Source organism: Hippoglossus hippoglossus, chromosome 24 (genome assembly GCF_009819705.1).
Source record: "Hippoglossus hippoglossus isolate fHipHip1 chromosome 24, fHipHip1.pri, whole genome shotgun sequence".
NCBI lineage: Eukaryota > Metazoa > Chordata > Actinopteri > Pleuronectiformes > Pleuronectidae > Hippoglossus > Hippoglossus hippoglossus.
In genome coordinates this window covers 8,665,724-8,684,517 of record NC_047174.1, presented here as the reverse complement: position 1 = coordinate 8,684,517, position 18,794 = coordinate 8,665,724, and the positions used below count along the sequence as shown (strand labels likewise).

General features: G+C 41.6%; 1 protein-coding gene across 3 annotated transcripts in view; it reads left to right on the top strand.

Annotated features, from left to right (window-relative positions):
* fig4a (FIG4 phosphoinositide 5-phosphatase a) overlaps positions 1 to 17,989 on the top strand; it is a 36,591-nt gene extending 18,602 nt beyond the window's left edge. For 2 of the 3 annotated variants that reach the window (XM_034580136.1, XM_034580137.1), the window contains exons 15-24: positions 97 to 245; positions 398 to 564; positions 2,625 to 2,763; positions 3,785 to 3,843; positions 3,953 to 4,100; positions 4,328 to 4,411; positions 5,535 to 5,733; positions 10,422 to 10,504; positions 12,810 to 12,884; positions 17,010 to 17,989. In XM_034580136.1, the coding sequence (XP_034436027.1) occupies positions 97 to 245; positions 398 to 564; positions 2,625 to 2,763; positions 3,785 to 3,843; positions 3,953 to 4,100; positions 4,328 to 4,411; positions 5,535 to 5,733; positions 10,422 to 10,504; positions 12,810 to 12,884; positions 17,010 to 17,187 (1,281 nt within the window). In that variant the 3' untranslated portion in view covers positions 17,188 to 17,989. The remainder of the gene's footprint in view (positions 1 to 96; positions 246 to 397; positions 565 to 2,624; positions 2,764 to 3,784; positions 3,844 to 3,952; positions 4,101 to 4,327; positions 4,412 to 5,534; positions 5,734 to 10,421; positions 10,505 to 12,809; positions 12,885 to 17,009) is intronic. The other variant, XM_034580138.1, reaches the window with a different exon arrangement.
* The last annotated feature ends 805 nt before the right edge of the window (positions 17,990 to 18,794 follow it).

Here is an 18,794-nt window from a genome sequence, read left to right as displayed (position 1 = left end):
TTTCATGTAGTTTGTGTCTGACTCTCAGAAAATACATGAACATCTTGAAGTGAATGAAGTGGTGTCATTGGGCTTCATGAGTCTCTGTCATCGTAGACCGGTGTGTTGCGGACCAACTGTGTGGACTGTCTGGACCGGACCAACACTGCTCAGTTCATGGTGGGGAAGTGCGCATTGGCCTATCAGCTATACGCACTAGGAATGATTGACAAGCCCAAGCTGCAGTTTGATACAGACTGTGTCAGGTAAAGCTCTTGTTTTCACCCTGTGTTTTTTTATTTGTTTATGGGTTTCATGCTTTATTTTGCACAACTAGATCCCTCTGTGTTTGTCTATTGCTTGAGTATTTTCTGTTTGTGTGTATGCATACATGTGTGTGTGTGTGTGTGTACTTCAGGTTGTTTGAGGAGCTATACGAAGACCATGGAGACACACTGTCTCTGCAGTACGGCGGCTCCCAGTTGGTCCACAGAGTCAAGACCTACCGCAAGATCGCCCCCTGGACTCAACACTCCAAAGACATCATGCAGACTCTGTCGCGCTACTACAGCAACGCTTTCTCAGGTGTGTGAAACAGAGACACGTCAAATCTTTAATCTGCATAAAATCCTCTTATATACTTATACACAAATCATATTCAAGATACCATAGCAACTAATACTTTAATACTTTTCATACATATGAAAAGGAAACATATCGATGAATAAAAACACTGAAAACATCAGCTCCAGGAGCCTGGTGCATCCTCCAGCTCTTAATGGAGCTTGTTTCCTGCTGCGCATGAGTTCTCATTGAGAAACCCATGAAGAATAATTTCGGCTTGAAGATTTCGGAAGTAATATTTAGGTTACTGAAACTACGAAAAGTTAAGTAATGTAGATATCCAATTAGAAACTGTGTGTCTAAGAAAATGTGCGTGAATGTACACAAGTGGTCTGACCCACTAGTGACTGTTCCACATCAAAAGGTGGAAATTGTGTGCCCAGAAATGAAGAGGTGAGATTATCCTGTGTTTTGTATTAAGGCAGCACTGATGGAGCTGTACTACTTGACCTACTATGTCGACCTCAGCTATGTTTTTTTCAAAATGGGATGACTGGCTGGTTGCAGTGCAGAGCCTGTAAAGTAGCTAATTGTTTTATTTCTGGCTGAAATGTCAAGGCCGAGAGGCTCATATGATGCAGACCTCTTAGGTTGTATTTTCTTCTATTAATTGCGAATACGCTTTCTTTTCCCTTTACTCCCTGCATAGTTTTTCCCCCCGTTCATTTAATGTAGGTCCTTTGAAGTGTATTGCTCTCTACACTCTCTGACATTTTAGGTTATCATTTTCATAGTATACCACCCAAAAAATCACATCATACACCTTGGACAACTCAGCCCGTAAACATGAATGTAACCAAGCCTATTAATTTTATTGACTGTGTTTTATTTCATGCATCTGGAAACATAAATGTACAGTACACACAAAGGTATGTTTTGCTGGAATTGAACAAACCTGTCGACAGATTATTTTACTGCGTGCATTTCATTCAAAATACATTTAACGAGACAAGGTTTTCTTGACAATGTCTTCTGGTGCATGTGCATATTTTGTTCGCTTCTGTTACCTTGTGATTTATCGAATGCACCTATGGAGATTAAAATTACAAAGAGTAAAGGCTTTACAGCAGGCTTTAAAGGTTCAGTGTGTTGAATTTAGTGACATCTAGTGGTCAAGTTGCATGTTGCGGCTGAATACCCCTCACCTCACAATCCCTTCCAAACATGAAAGAGAACCTGTGGAAGCCTTCAGTTGTCATAAAAACTCAAAAGGTGTTTAGTTTGTCCAGTCTGGGCTACTGTAAAAAAAACATGGCGGCCTCCATATAGAGGACCTGCTCCCAATGTAAATTTGTATTAAAATAAAAAAGGGCACATTCTAGGGTAAAGAAAACAATAATTCGTACAATTTAGATGAAACACACTAGTGAAAACATCACTAGGATAGATCCCTTCCACCTGGATCTCACACACTGGACCTTTAATAGAACCCAATTTAGTTTCTATTCTTCTGACATGACTGTTGGAACAACCAGCACGTGGCATCACAGTTGGGGGATGTATTAAATGGCACCAAACTGGGCAACATGCAGAACACGCACCACATACTGAACACACAAACCCTTGCAGAGATTATCTCTGCACGCGCTCGTAGCCAAACATGATGTTAGGGAGGTGCTCAGCAGCAGAGTCTTTACTTTTCGATTCGGATGACTGAGTTCAGCTTTACCCTTTGTTTCCTTAATTGGCACCTTTGCAGTCTCCTTTCCCGTCGTCTTAAAATTTATTTCACCTCTTATAATTGGCAAACTGCTAAGCTGACAAAACCGGATAAAGCTCACATACTGCACGCTGAGAACATGCAGCAGAAAAACAGAACTGAGCCCGTGAGGTCATTTTTGACATTGAAAACGAATTCCCACAACTCCACTTGATTGATTTTTTTTAGGCTATAACAAAACCGAAGAACCAGAAACTTGACAAATTTGAGTCCGACCAAAACATGTGTGTTATATCAGCAGAGGACTGTGCACAGTGGCCGCTGTTTCTTTGTCGTTATCGTGTCCATCTTGCTCCTCCAGACGCCGACAGACAGGATGCCATCAACCTGTTTCTCCAAGTCTACCAGCCGTCGGAGACCAAACCGCACCTGTGGGAGCTGCCCACTGACTTCTACCTGCATCAGAAGAACACCATGGCCCTTCTCCAGGACAGACGCAGGTACACACACAAACACGTATACACACGTACATGTCTGCCATGAGTGTTGAAGATGTTCACAAGAGAGTGTGGCAGGTTTTCATGAGACTGCTTCTGTGATCAGTCCGACTGGTTGTTATCGAGCCTCCTCATTTGAGCTTTGAGGTCTAATTATGTGAGCAGCAGCCCTGAGGCTTCATGATTTACCAACTCGGCACATTGTAGACATTACACTGCAGCACAGCATCTAAGTCAATATGATAATTCATTTTACTCTTAGTCAAGGGTGTGAACTGGTTTAAACTTGTGATGTCTGCGATGGACAACAGTTGTGTTTTCTTTGTATTATATGTTTGTGCTTATGAGGTCCTTCAAGGAGGTTATGTTTTCACCCACGTCTGTTGTGCGTTCTTCAGCAGGATTATGCAAAAAGTACTGCAGGCTCCAGTATTGAGACACATCTCATATACTGTATATTGAACTTTTAGTTGATACATGAAGCAGTTTTCTCTTCAAACTGATGTTTTTGTGAACCTGTGAAGTGCAAATTGTTGGTCCGTCCTTATCACACTGACTTTTGTATTGCATTATAAGTTGTGACCCACAGCGATGCTCTTGTCATTGTGTGCGGCAGCGTACTAGTATGCATGTTGTTTGCTTCCCATGCTAGCATAAAGGCAGACCCACTTTTCTGATACAGGCCACTCGTTTATGGCGCCACAAAGGGCCAAGGTAGCACAACCATTATTTGTAGAAATTAGCATGGGCAGAACTGAAGTTTGGCAGCCACACACTTTGCTTCTGCTCTCAAACTCGCCTAAGTAGCACATCACACACTAAATCATAATCAGTGCATTCAGACAAATTGCTCATATTGAATAAAAGGATGATGTATTCAGCAGTTTTACAGTATTTGGCCCAGCCAAGTCAATTTCTATATCTAGGTTATGTGAGGTCCCAGAAGATTCAGATGCAGAATATACATTAGTCAGTGGAAAGTTCTCTGGAAGATTTTAATGATTTGTTTTTTTCTTATTTCCAGTTACACATTGTGGTGGTCAGAGGGAATCCTGGCCTATCTCCCTGTTCCCTATGATGAAGGTATCTCTTTATTATATAATATCTGCAATAACATCAACAATATGTATCCGTTAAATGAATGATGAGTGATTTTCTATAAAGCTTGTTTTCTTCCCCTGTGTGGATGCAGTCCCCTGTGAGAACAACATGAAGAAAGTCAAAGTGAAGAGAGTGAACCACTACGACGAGAGCACTGACATCTACACCGAGTTCTTCAAACCTTATGAGCTCACCTCCTTCGATGACACCTTCTGCATCGCCATGACAAACTCTGCAAGGTGAATACAGAGATTCTTGCAATCAAAGATTTCATGGGTTAAACTACAAGCTGAGACGTGTTTTTACAGCCTATTAAAAGGACGTTATTGCTTTAACATTGCTAAAATGTTTGTGTCAAGTTGCCCTTCATCTCATCTAAATAAGGCAGTTCACATTTCTTAGCTTTTATTGCAATGTATGACAAGATGGCAGCTAATGGGTTTCCCTGTATTTTGTTTTCTTAAAGGGAATTTATGCCCAAAACAGTTGGAGTGGATCCAAGCCCATTCACAGTTCGCAAGCCAGAGGAAACAGGGAAATCAGTGCTGGGGTGAGTAGATCTAAGCCCTGTCCACATTTGTGATGTTTTTTTTTGGGGTGTGTATGTTCTTTTTTTATGTAATAAATCCTGTGTCACTGTGCCCTCATGCACACGTCATCATTTGTGCTCCCAGGTAACCAAAAACCACTCCAGTCCATTTCCCTGTCTTTGTTTAGAACACAAAGTGCTGAGTTCACCATCATCAAGTGTGTGTGTGTGTGTGTGTGTGTGTGTGTGTGTGTGTGTGTGTGTGTGTGTGTGTGTGTGTGTGTGTGTGTGTGTGTGTGTGTGTGTGTGTGTGTGTGTGTGTGTGTGTGTGTGTGTGTGTGTGTGTGTGTGTGTGTGTGTTTTAAATACTTCCTCCTGCACACACATATTATAATATGAGCTATTGCTGAACTCGTGCCAGGTTATAACCCCCATGTGGCAGCTACTGCTCAACACCCGACCCACTCTGTGCTCTATGCTGCTTTGATGTTTCCCTTTAATGCATACATCTTTAGGGATCCTTCTGCTATTATACTGGTCTGTTTGCTTGTATGGAAATACAGTGCAGAGCATTTACCACTGATATGACTCACTGGCTTTGAACTTCACCTCATCACGTGTGCTTACACACAAAGAGCCATCTATTCATCCATTTTCTTAAAGCCAACTATCTCGGTCAAGTTACTGTGGCAACATGGTGAGGAGAGAAAACCAAAGTTCGGTTTCCCTTTTAACATTTTCAATCTCCTTCTGGACGATCACCAGGTCCCTTAAAGTTCGTTCTTATAGGTTTCCTTCTCACTGGTTATGCCTGGGCATTTACATTTGAAAAACTTCTTGGCCTGTGGTGATGCTGGTTTGAGCTTTCTTTCTGAAAAGTTTATGTTAATTCAAAGGTTTTTAATATTTAATGTAGCATGTGTCCAAAAACAGTTCTTGAGCTATGTGAGCCACACACAGACAGACAGAGATTTCTGATATATTCAGAGTTGTAGGAATACATTGTGCCATTGCTGCTATGGTGTATTATTTCTCTCAGGAGAAATGCAGTCATTCTCCAAATTTACATGTGAATTTGTGATACGAGCTCAATCAAGGAGCTAATTGTGTGTTTGATTATCTGTTCATCTCTGGATATTGGCAGCAACAAGAGCAGTAAAGAGGAGACGCTGCTCCAGAGGAAGACCGCAGCTAGCGCACCTCCGCCCCCGAGTGAGGAGGCCATCTCCAGCACATCGGAGGACGACTCCGAGGAGGACCGCGACGATGACGGATCCGTATCCCAGCGCTCGACCCCGATCAAACTGCTAACGGAGTCTGGAGAGAGCACACGCACGCAGGAGGTATGAAAATACAAACTGTCTAAATAAATACAAAAATACAGAAAAAGGATATAATAAAGAGAGAAGTAAAACAAAATGTGTATCCCTTAATAGCCTTATTGTTTAATGTGGATGGAAAATTGCAGGCTGTTAAATGAGATCCTCTAATTAGTCATGGATAGGCAATCTCTTCCAAGGACCTCAGGGAGATGTCATCAAAGTTCAGGCTGAGATTTTGCCACCTGGATGTATTTTTGGCCTCCAAAGCATTTTGCATTGTGATTGGAGCATGTCACCCTGATTGTATTATATCCACTTCCTCATCCCCCTGTGTCTTGCTCTAGAAATTAACTCTGTATTTCTACGTCAAATAGAGGAGAAGATGTCAATTTAATCAGCCACAGTAATGGGGGTTCAATAGCCGAGGTGGTATTGTTTATTATCCCTTCCTGTCTCTAGTTCCTCTCCTTCTACATACCTGTCGGTGCTCCAATCTTATTAGGTACCATCACAGCCTGTTCATAGGGCAGCGTGTGTGCAGAGGGATTGTGTCTACTTTTAGGACATCAGCGGATGTGCAGCCTGCATCTTTTTATTACTTATTTTGTCTCCTCTTTTGGTGCCAAGATTGATTTTGAGGTCAAAGTCTGTCTCTTAAGCACAAATACATATTGGATGGGATTTAAAACATTAGTTGTTTTTGCAGTTTATTGTTTCCTAAAGTTGCATCCTGACAATGAGGATTGCAGTTCTTGGACCAGCTTTAAACCATCTTTGCAGCTGGTGATCTATCCATTCTTGCATTCTTGCTAATTTCTGTCAGTGTTAACTCCCTTTCACGTGCTGGAAAGGTTAGGGTTAGATATTAAATGTATCGTCTCTTTAAAATGAATGCATGGCAGGCCAAAAGTGCTTCAAGGATCATTCCATACCTCATCACCAGGAGTGTTTCGGACCACATGGCCACTGGTGCATCATATAGAGCACAGCATACGTGTGAAAAATTCCCAGGCTCTATCTATCTGTTTCCCGCCCCAGGTGGACCGGTCACACATTTTTATTTCCTATTGACCCAGATTCGACGCAACCGCGAGGAGAAGTGGCACATTAATCAGCACAGGTAGTGGGTCAGTGTGTCAACGGGATGATTCAGAAGCCCCAGGAAACAGCCTCCAATTGGAATTTGTCGGGTTATAACAATGGTCTCGGAAGCTTGTATAAGGAAGCCCCCTGTGGAGTGTAAGCTGTTGATTGCAGCAGCCACACTGTTACAATGAGACAGCCATAATTATGACATAAGCAGGATTGAGGTGACTCCCTCTGGCTGTACTTTGCCCTTGTGTCCTAATTTACATGCAAAATGACTGTGATTCGCTCTCAGTCAGTGACATTTTCAAATGTGACTGTTCGAGGCCACAGCCCCAACTGCCTGATTGTTAGTCATCACAGGTTTAACCACCATCTACAAAAATATAGTGTTTTTATTCAAGAGTGCAGGTTTTCATTTTGTGAGCGTTATTTCTTTATTTCATATCCATAATCATCAAACCCCTCTCAGTTCTGTCGCTGCTGGACAGAGCTTCAGTAGGAACAGTGGCAAAAATGTCATCTGCTTTTGGACATGTTGGAAAGATAAATAAAAAAAAGAAATAGGTTCAGAAATGCTGGTCAACAGTGCTTGTGTAGTAGTGATTGATTTGTATACGGGGAAACAAAAGAGCAACTCTGCCTCAGATAACTGGGAATGCAATTCATAGACCATGAGCGGTGAAGGATTGGTTTGAAAATGATTTGAATCATATGCTGTCGCCTTCACCAGTCACCAGATCTCAACCTGACAAAAAAAAAAAGGGATTTCGGACCAACGTGTTGGCAAACGCTCTCGACCACCATCACCAAACCACTGAACGAGGAAATACGTTTTGGAAGTATTGCGCTCATGCCTCCGGTAGAGATCACAGACTTGTAGGATTTATTCAAAACTGCATTGAAGCTGTTGTAGATGCCCTAGTTTCCCCTTGGTACAATAACGTCTACCTCTTCTGACCTCACCTTATCTTACACCTTATGAAGACACTTGTTTGGAAAGAAGATAAAAACATGTTTATACGAGCAGGATTGTGTCCACGGTGTATTTCTTCAAAAGCCCACTTCAGCCAGACGTAAACTGAGAAAAGTGTCTGGACTGAATAAATTTCAATTGTTGATTCCTTCTGGCTCCATCCATCTCTCCCACCTGCTGATTTATGATGGATTTTCCCATATTTTTTTCTCTTTGTCTCTCCTTTCGGGGCCTTGAGCAATGAGCTGGTCATGAATATTGTGGGCTGAACAGTGAGCGCACGTGTCGCCTGCACACACTCGCTCTCATGTGTCTCGTGTTGCTGCCCCTGAGCCTGTCCCTGAGAATGAATTGCCTGGGTGCCAGCACAACACTAAACTGTTGAAATATTTAAACCTCGGACCATTACCGCGTTTGCCCATGTAATTACACATGCTCATATTATATTCCTACCCAGTTTGGACATGCGTGTGCATGAAGAGATTTGTGTGGGTGCATTTGTGTTTTTTCTCACTCTTCTGTGTCGGGTGCATGTGTGTTCACGCTCGCAGCTGCTGTTTCTTGGATAGAAAGAAATGCAGTCAGATCAATACAAATATATAGAAAATTGAATGCATTATGTTGAGCTTATTTCTGCCCTGTCAGAAAACAGCCAAGAGAAGAAAGGGCCGGCTGCTTTAAGACCAGACATCGTAGGTTTTTGGGCTTTTTTCATCAAATGTTTAAGGATATGTTCTGAGGTTGTTTTTTGTTTCCTTACATACAGTAAATACAATAAATTACCATAGATACCAAAAATGCAAAACATCACCATTGTTGTTAAGCAAATTGTTGATTTACTGCATGAGCCCAAAACAGACACAATTTTTGTCTCACATACATTTCGTTATGAAAATGTTCCTTCTTTAGGTCTGTAGATCTAAATGCATTGTGTCCATGGGTGGCTCACTGACAGCCGAGTTCACTGTCTGTAGCCGTCTGGTAGAATTCACAAACATTATCGTCATCATTATAGCCCCGAACCTACACACGTAGTAGAGCGTATCATAATCTAAGACAAATCTCAACAGCCCAAGTGTCTCAGGGTCAATAAGTTCCACAAGTCGAAATGAAAGTGCCGACCAGATCTGCTCCAAAACTTCTCGCTTCATGTCCCTACCCTCCACAAAACGTCATGGAAATTGGTTCAATATTTGATGGGTCTGTCAGGGTAACAGCAAAGAAGACATTGCCTCCTTGGCAGAGGTAATAACCTCATTTAGATGTGTAGTGATGAATGTGTATGAATGAGTGAAGGGTTAAATATGATCTGGATCTAGGAAAACTTCAGAATTGTGTTGTAATTCAAGCTCCTGTCCTGTTCTCGTGGACCGAGCTTGGATAAATGCCTTCGCCTCAGCCATCTGGGTCTGCCATCATTACTTCCATCCGGTCACGTCATTTCCACCGCATTATTACGACATCACAATCTGAAATGGCCGATGAACAATCGTAATGTAGATCTCATTTCATCAGATTTATTTATTTATTCAGAATAATGCCCGGCTGTCGTGAACGGGTCCCATGTCTGCCAAGAAAACACTTACAGCACCACCCCCACATGGATCTGAGCTGTTTGCAGGAGATTCCCGTCCTACCGTCAGCATCCGATTACAGAAACTCAGATTCAATATTTACCTGCGAATCCAGTCGCACTTGTTCCCCTGTGAAACCTCATTGTCGTGTAGTTCTCCATCAGCTGCCGTCGACCATCTGCTTCAAGGTTCAACATGTTGTTGAACCTTCTGAGAAGGCTTCCTATCGCACTGAGCTATTTTTATGGGCCATCATCAGCCGGAACAGAATATAAATAAGGACGTCGCAGTGGGCAAACATTTTAAATACGAATAAGCACTGATATTATCTTTATGGACTCGTCTTATTGCGGCTGTTTTTTTTTTAAAGGGAATAACTTAGATTTTTTGTTTTTCTTTTAATGTAATGTTGTACTTATAGTGTGACCTCATGACTATTTATACTCGATAATATTTTTGTTGATCGTTGTTAGGCGGCATTAGTCTAATCTGTTGATTGCATTTTCTTTGAAGGTTTCCCATATTGTGCATTTACTCTAATGAGAGAATGCTCTTGGTTACAATTTCATCAACCGGCTTGATTTACTTTTTTGTTATTTTAGACAGTTGATTAATTTATAATCAGATTTACAGATTTAAAGGTGCATATCCTTCAATAGCTGTTTTTTGGTCTTCATCCATATCAAATGGTTGTTTTCAGTTTTCAGCGTGACACTGAACCCTTCTCAGGTTAAGTCTTTTTTCGAATCTGTGAGGATGAACCGGTCTGACCTTTTTAATCTGATGTATTTATTATGACCATTATATCTCCCCAGTCCCCTGGACACTGTGTGCAGAAACCCCAGGAGGGCACTATCCCTGAGCATGAAACCACCTCATCAGACACCAATGATCCTAATTTGTGAATCAGTGGTGGGGAGGCGACTGAACCTGATGACTTCGTGTGACTTTTGAGATTCTCAGTAAAGGAGGAGCTGGCTGGGAACAAGAAGCTTTACCTGCTGAAGTCTGTCACTTTGTATTAATCGTGATCATCCTGTCTCGCTCTCATCTTTCCCCTCTGACCTCTGCAGGAGCAGCAGCAGACTGCTAAGGAGCCATATGGACTCAGCCTGGCCAAGTTTCCTACCGAAAAAGATGTCTTCATTTACGAAAGGTAAACACTTTCGAATGGTTGATTGGTGTTTATAGGGGTTGGTATGGTCCTTTTTAAGTTAGGACGAGTTTCAACAACCAATAATGAAGTAGTAATTGAATTTGACTCTAGAATACAGTTCTAAAGAATGTCAAGAGTTTCTGTGATAACATAAAGTACATCTGACATATTCAATGACATGTAATGAGTCGTTACGACCGGCCTTCACAATGTCAGACAGAGTAATAATAATAAACTTTATTTAAAGAGCAATTTTCAATGTTACAACACCAGACAGGTAATATAAAGTAAGAATAAAACAGTGGAACATGAGCATAGAGAATAAAATCCTTCAAATAATATGATAACATTATTTATTTTATTATTATTATTAATTATTGAAGCTTTCACTGAGAGAAAAGTTTTAAGAAGGGTTTTAAAAGAGACTTTGTCCGAGTTTATTGAGCAGTGAATTCCATAATGTGGCGGCTCTCATAGCAAAGGCTTGGTGGCCCTTTGTCGTGAGCTGAACCCTGAGAATAAACAGCAGGGCTCCATCTACTGATCTCAGCGGTCGACAGGGCACGTACCAGGTCGATAAATCTGAAAGACATTTTGGTGCAACGATTAAATGTCTTTGGATTTGGAGGTTTATCAAAAGCATTGGACAAATTTGGACTTTGGTGATGGAGCTCGATGAAAAGTTGATGAGTCACTGCCGTCGTTACAATTCATTCTTCAGGGAACTTGAATGCTGTCTAGGTGTCTCACACCTGTCGACTGGAGCTGGTTTGTTTGGCCTTCAGCTCTCAGGACTCAGGACACTGTTAGTCTGTTTTGATTGTGTCACGTGTGAAGCGAACGCCTCCAAACTGCAAGAGCTCCAGTCTCATTTTCAGGCTGCCTCTGCCGATTTAACTGGTCCCGAGGAAGTTCGTTCTTTTTTGATTGTTATTGACGATGCACCCGGAGCCCAGGACCGAAACGGGGAGGAACAAGCAGTCGGTGTCAACAGCCCCCTCAGGGGAGTATGACGGGGACATTGTCAACTCTACCCTGCTGTGTGCGTCGCACTTCTGACCTCACTGCTCTCCGTCCACTCCTTCCCTTCCCTCGACCCCTGAATTTCATTTTATCTCCATCTCTTCTGTTCCGACCTGTCCTTTCTCCCTGAACGCTCCCGACCATGATGATGAGCCGCAGTGAATGGCCCCCATCAGGCTCTGAAACCGAACACTACTGTCTGTTCTCTGAATGTGAACTGCACATTTGATACAGCATGATGCCTTTGATGATACTTTAATAGATGATAACTGTTCCACTCTGTTATTTCAGTCGTGTCTGTAAAGCAATTGTTTCCATTTGTAGAATAACGAGAACAAACATGTCATGATTCATTGTCTGGTCCATTTATTTGAAACTGCCACTACCACTGTATGTTCTGTGAAGGAAACGTTTTAGTTGATGAGTGTTTCCAAACCGTTTCCTGTCAAACAGTGAATTTTTGTTCTTGGATTCTTAATTTGAACGACTGTTGTCTGAAGAGTTGAAGATTGCAAGAAAAAATATTTAACTTAAGCAAAAAAGCCAGACAAAGTAAACATAATTATGTGATTTTCAAAATGTTCTTTTTCCTTTTTTTTATGCCTTTACATGATCTTGATAGCCCTCAGACCCGAGTCAGATTTTTACTTTCCAGAAATATCAATTTTTTTCTCCTTCTTAAGTGTCTTTAAAGTAAAATAGTGAGTAGAAGCTGTTTGGATAAAAACTTGCATTAATCTGAAATCCTGAATTATTTTTCCCAGCAACTTATATTTCTTATATCCGTGTCACATGTGCCTTTAATAACAGGCACGGCTTTGAGGTGTGATTGAAGCAGGGGGAGATGATGAAAAAAAACAAATCCAAATTGCAGTGAAGAATGTTGTTCACGTACTCATGCACATAATGGAAATGAAACGGCATTCATTATTGAGGCCGGACTCTGGAGCGGCTCCAGAGATGCTGGCTGCAGCCATAGCTCCTCTAATCAATGCATTAATATTAAAAATCATAAGCAAGAGCCAGAGGGGAACTCTTAACTCTCGCATGTTATTGTTTCATTGCAGAAAAAAAAAAACGACAGACGGGGAAGTTTGAGATTTGAAATGATGTGTTTTGGGTTCTCAGCGGACAGGTGAAGCTCACCTCCGAGTGTTAGAATCAAAGATGATGATCATATTTAAATGGTGCCTCCGAGAGAAGTGACACTGTTAATCCACCATTTACCTTTTGTTAATTTCTCGCAGTAATGTTTTCTTCTTCTTTTTTTTTTTTGTTGCAGTTTTGCACGTCTGGGCGAGAGCCAGCACAAAGTGGAGAGAGCTGAACAAATAAACCTGGCGAACATCGTCTGCTTGTGAGTAAAACACGTTCACCCAAACACACACTCAGAAGATAAAAAAACGAAAACATATGCACCCAAACTCTTGGTTGCGCTAATAATCCGACCCTTTTTAAATACCACTCAATGTTTCCAGCAGCCTTGGGACAAGTGAGCACAGTTGCTGGGACTAAGTGGTCTCCAGGGAGGCTTCTCGCTGTGCACAATTTAATCTTCATGCCTCACAAACAGCCACTCTTGTTATCCGTATTTCCTCGTCAGTCCACTCATCGCCCTGCTGCTCGCTGCAGCCGTGACCCAGCGATCACAGACTTTCTCCTCGGCCAAATCAAAAATCCAGCCACACGTTGGAAGGCAATGTGCAGCCATAACGACGCCCGAGCAGTTTCCCCTCCTTCTCTCCAGCTCCAACTTGCACTCGAGCAGAACATTTCAGTGACGAGATGCCTCACCGGGATTTCTATTAATGTGCGTTGTTTTGAATTCTTTATTTCTCCTCTGTGCACGTCCACAGCTCCGCGGGGACTCAAATTAATATCACATCAAACATATCAAAGAGAATAGATGATGGGTAATAAACGGCAATAAGACACTGACTAATATGGCAGTTTTTACACATTGTAGAAAAATATTTCTAAAGGCCAGAGCAGAGTCCTGCACGGATCCATTTTTGCAAACTTGCACCTGCTGCAAACCTTCGTACCTGTGAATAAACACATCTGCTACATACTCAGTCACTCACATCAAATGGGTTTTGGTTGTTGAGTTGTGTTTTTTGCAAAGTATCTGTCAAATTGTTACACAACTGTTTCTGCGGATCCCCGACGTTGTGCAGGACTCAAGGCCAAAGTGCGAACAAACGAAAGAAGTAAAATCAGTCTGAATTACTTGTGGTACACCTTGTGGTGTTTCCCTCTTTGTGGATCCTTCAACAAGGACATTCTGTTCCACAGTAGAGTACCAGTCACTCCGCACTTGCTCCTCCATAAAAATATAACCATCCCATTAAAGGAAATTTGCCAACTGAACATCACTCTGAACAGATGAAAGATTCTTCAGAGATGGCTTTTGATGCAGAAAGAGTCGAGAGGCTGCAGCAGCACAACGGGAAACAAAAAGTGGTTGTTTCATTGTTTTTCCCTCAAAATGGATCCAGGTCACTTGTCAGTGTTTTCAGTTCATCTGTGGTCAACAGAACTGGACGGTGATGGCAGGTGAATAAAAGAAATTCACTCTTAACCAGGATTGTTAGTGGACCGGGATCAAATTTTTTAGAAAGGTGCCAAAACTAAGTGTTCAGAGGACGAAGGTTTGAATGTTGAAATGAGTTGGTAAAAAGGTAGGAGAAGGTTCAAATCAATGAAAACATGATTGCAGTCAGGTAGAGTAAGAGTGTGTGTGTGTGGGGGGGCAGTTAAATAAGAACAGCTGAGATTAAGAACTTGGATGTAAAAGGTGGAAGAAAAATTATCGATTAGAAACACTTAAGAAACTGAGTGTACGAATATATATATTTCTCTTTTTAATCAAGAAATATGTTCAGGCCTTTAGTCTTTTATTGAGAGGACAGTGCAAGTGTGAAATTGGGAGAGAGACTAGGAGACATGCTGCAGAGGGGCCGGCTCGGAATCAAACCTGTGACCCCTGCAGGAGAACTCAAGCCTCTGTATGCGACATATAAAAATTGCACGAAAAAAGCACTTCTGATTCAAGATGGCTTTTCAAATGTCACAGAAAAGGTGACGGACAAATTGATATTGGCTTTTGTGTGCGAGTGAGCCCTCAGCCAGCCGGGAATCACAACATCCTTTTCATCCCTGCTCAGTTTGCATCTCCCCTCGTCCGCCTGTGTCTTCACCTCACATCACTCTGCGCTGGATGAATGGACTAATGAATGGCCAATCAGGGTGCAGGAGGGGCGACTGGTGTTGCGCAACAGTGCCATTGTGTGTGCGTGTGTGTGTTGGGGGGGGGGGGGGTTACAGAACCTCAAACACGTTTTCCCTATCAGGAGCTTCTTGGCTTCTCACCTCCCTCTGCCGTGTGGCAGTAATTCTCTTTGAATTATCATTAGCTTTAAAGTAGCAGATCCACATTTATGGTTTTAATTCGTTTTAAGTATTTCCCCTACTTTTTTTTAAATTGTGCATAAAATTATGAGCCATTTTATACATTCTAACCTCGTAATACCTTCAGAATAAATATAAGAGTTTTAAGTTATTGCATTTTAAAAAATGTCATTAGAATGTCTTAAAACAACAAGACCACTATTTTTTGGATACACATTATCCAAAATGTTTCCAACCATGTTAAAACCCAGAGGAATCCATCATTTTATTCAAGGTAACAGGACGTTTTATTTTGGTCGTCTTTTAGTAACGTCATATCAGCTTTACTCATAGCTTTGTCCATCGGTTACTCATAATGGATCACGATTATGTTTTTTGCTCGTAACATGAATACAACTTTAATACATCGCGTCAGGTAGATTTTCATCAGCAATATTAGTGAAGATCCAACACTGCTTCACGACGTCTTCTAACTCGCTCTTTTATTATTGTCTTGACTTTGAGACCCCTTTCGACCAAAGTCACACATTGTAAATTTCACGTTTTAACAAAATATTCTCCCTGGTACCCAGCTAATATGCACATGACGCCATTTTCTCCAAATCTGAAAAGCTTCACATCATATTTCTGTTATCGTGACGCTGTAGGAAAACATGTTGGGAGCTGTGGGATCTCCCCGCTCCACTCCAGCATGGCTCACATCACTTGACATGTCGACAGGGTGTAATGATACTCTGTGAGAGCTGCTGAGATCTCAGCTGTGTGTGAAGAGCCACCTCAAGTCTACACACAGACACACACACAGCGAGACTTGGGTGTTTAACAGACATCGTAGCATCACCCACTGAACGTTTGAAACACAGGAGATGATTATAAAGAGAGTTAATACTTTCAGTTAATATTCTTTCTTTAGTTTATTTAATTTACTTCTTTTTCAAGCATTTGAAACAAAATTTAGAATTGAACACATTCTAATTCCTCAACTATCTCTGATATATCTTCTTTTCAGGGTTTTGTTGAAACCATTTCATGAAAAAACACCATTTTTAAATTATCATAATGTTTATTTTATTTTCTATCATCTGAATGTCATGTTTTGTTTTTTCATTTTCGTTTCCATATAAATGTAATTACATTGAATATTTAGTTGAGCACTTCAATATGACTCAATGAAATAAACAACTATAGTTAAATGATTAACAGCAACCCTGTAGGTTTGAAATGTACTGCAGAGTTAAGTCCAGACTGTAAATCAACATAATTTGTTCCTGGGTGTGAGTGACGTGCAAATTGTGAAATGTTTTGGCACAGAAACGCGGCTCCTCTCTACTGCCCTGCTGCTGTAAGACTGGAGCAGAACTTGGAAGCGTCAAAGTTGGCTTCAATCCACTTGATTTTATTCACATTTTAAATTTGTGCTTAAAAAAACCTGAGTGGAAACATGGAAAATTCCCCCCAAATCCTCATCCTGCATCATATCTGAAGCTTTATTTGCTGCTGCTCTCAGCCTCTTGGTTGTCACTGCCCCTTGGGTTCACATCAGGTGCTTGGACCCCAATAAATACCGGCTTTAATACACATTCAAACCCTTATTCAAAGACTGCATGAGGACGCTTGCTGAGTTCATAACAATCCTAAAGGCTCCTTGGTCCAGCACAGCCTCCGTTGTGCCGATCATCAAGGGGGAGCATTTGTAATGCAGCCATGTGTGTGAGCAGCGTCTCACTGGGGCCTCAGCTGCTGTTGAACTGGTCGACTGATGCATTACCAGACAAGATGATGCACCCTGAAGATGATGAGACATTTACAGTGTAGCTCCGGCCAAAATATGAGTAATTCTGCTGTAAAAGCCTCGTCACTGCCGTCCTCGCATTGTTTCCATCACCAGCCCTCTTAGTGACCCGCCCTCTCCCGCTCAGGTTCACAAGATGTTGGTCAGATAAAAGGGTTATGGTGGAGTTTCTATGTGAAAATTAAACTTTCTCTACCACCGCCCGAGTTTTCTAAAATTAATTCACCACTTTATCCATCATTTGAAACGTGCCCGTCTCCCTCTCCCTTTTCTCACCAGAGAGCCGGTGTCCTGCTTCGCGGAGGACAGCATCTACGGCGTTTCCCCCCCGCAGGTCGACCGAGACAGCCGAGATGTGTTCGACAGCCACGTGCTGACGGGTCAGGGTCAGGTGAGGGCGCTGTGCAGGGACGACATGTTGATGTACAGGGAGTACGTCAAGAACAGATACATGTGAGACGTGGATCTCCGTCGCCAACACGTGGTTCTGGGCTGTTATCCCGCACAACGTTCAGACTTTAAGACGTTTTGGTTTCAAGATTTTTGTTTCAAGGAACAGCAATAGATGTTTTCTTTTTGCTTAATTTACCCATGTCTTTTTTTTTTCTTCTCCTGTTGAGAAAGGCTCAAATTCAGTCATGAACAAGCCATAACAAACCGCCTCTAAGGTGTTTTTTATTTGTTTATTTGTTCTTGTAAATGCATTTTTAATTCCAAATCTTTTATGAAACTTGATTCAACTATATGTGCCGTATATTTCAATAATGTTAATTGTTTTGTTTCAGTATTTTTGAATCCTACGTGGTTTTCTCCGACTAATAAGATGCTTCTTTAAAATCAATCCTTTTTCATTTTGTCACTTGAGCGTTTGAAATGTATTTTTAAAAAGTCCTGACAGGAATGTACCTTTCTTTGTTTAGTTTTTTTAAGTGGTCAGAAACTGTCTTAGAAGTCACACATGTACTGTAAATCTACAATCTGCTCATTTTACTTTGTAAGGTCACTCCCGTCTTATTTTGAACGTTTGATTCAACCTGACTTGTTTGTTCATCATCAGACAAAACTCTGCCTTACGAATATATATATATATATATATATATATATATATATATATATTCTGGGTTTTATTATAAAATACTCATTCACATACATTCTCGGTTTACAGAACTGCTCACTGATTTTTTTTTTTTGTGTCAATGCATTTCCAAGATGTCAGCCTCTTATTGTGTGTACATCTAAATTAAACATTTATTTATTAACATGGTGTGACGGATTTGAATGCTGTTGCCTCTACATGGTCATTCTTTCCTCTTTTCCTTATATCTGAGGACGTGTTGTTCTTTTGCTCTTTTGCACGTGCACACATTGAATATTGTTCGTCTCTCACACATTGAATATTGTTCGTCTCTCACACATTGAATATTGTTCCTGTCGTGCAGCGTCTGTGATCGTTGCTCGTCGCTCTGCAGTTCCTCTTTATTGCCTCTCTCTGTCACACGTTCTCTTCTCTCTCTCACACTCCTTCAATAAGCAGCTGGATGGAGACAGTCTTTCCTGCACGTTCCCTTTCACCCGGGCGCTCTCACTGACCCCTGCTCTCCTTCTTTGCCTCGTGAGCCTGTAGGGGGGGTGGGCGGTCGGGTCAGATGAGAGCTGCTTCAGCATGTGATGTTTTGGAGAGTGGCAGAAAGAAAACTACAAATATTTTTTCTTATTTCCTTATGCAGCACTTTCGTTGTACAGTTACAGATGTGAGGATGAGAGAGCGCTGCAGATACAGTGTCCAGTAGCGACACGTCACAGATGCTTGTGTGTGTATTGATGCCTGGTCAGGCCACAAGAGAGAAATATGGATCCACGCACGTGCTTTCCCTTATCATTCATCTCCGGATGCTTTCATTGGATTCTGTGGCTCAGGAGGGAGAGAGGGTCGTCCACCACGTAAGCAGAATGTTGATGGTTTGATCCCTGGCACCTTCAGTCTGCAAGTGTCCTTGGGCAAAATAGCAAGATTAAATTTCTTATGTATGATCCACAGTGATGTGAAGATTCTTCTTTATCCCA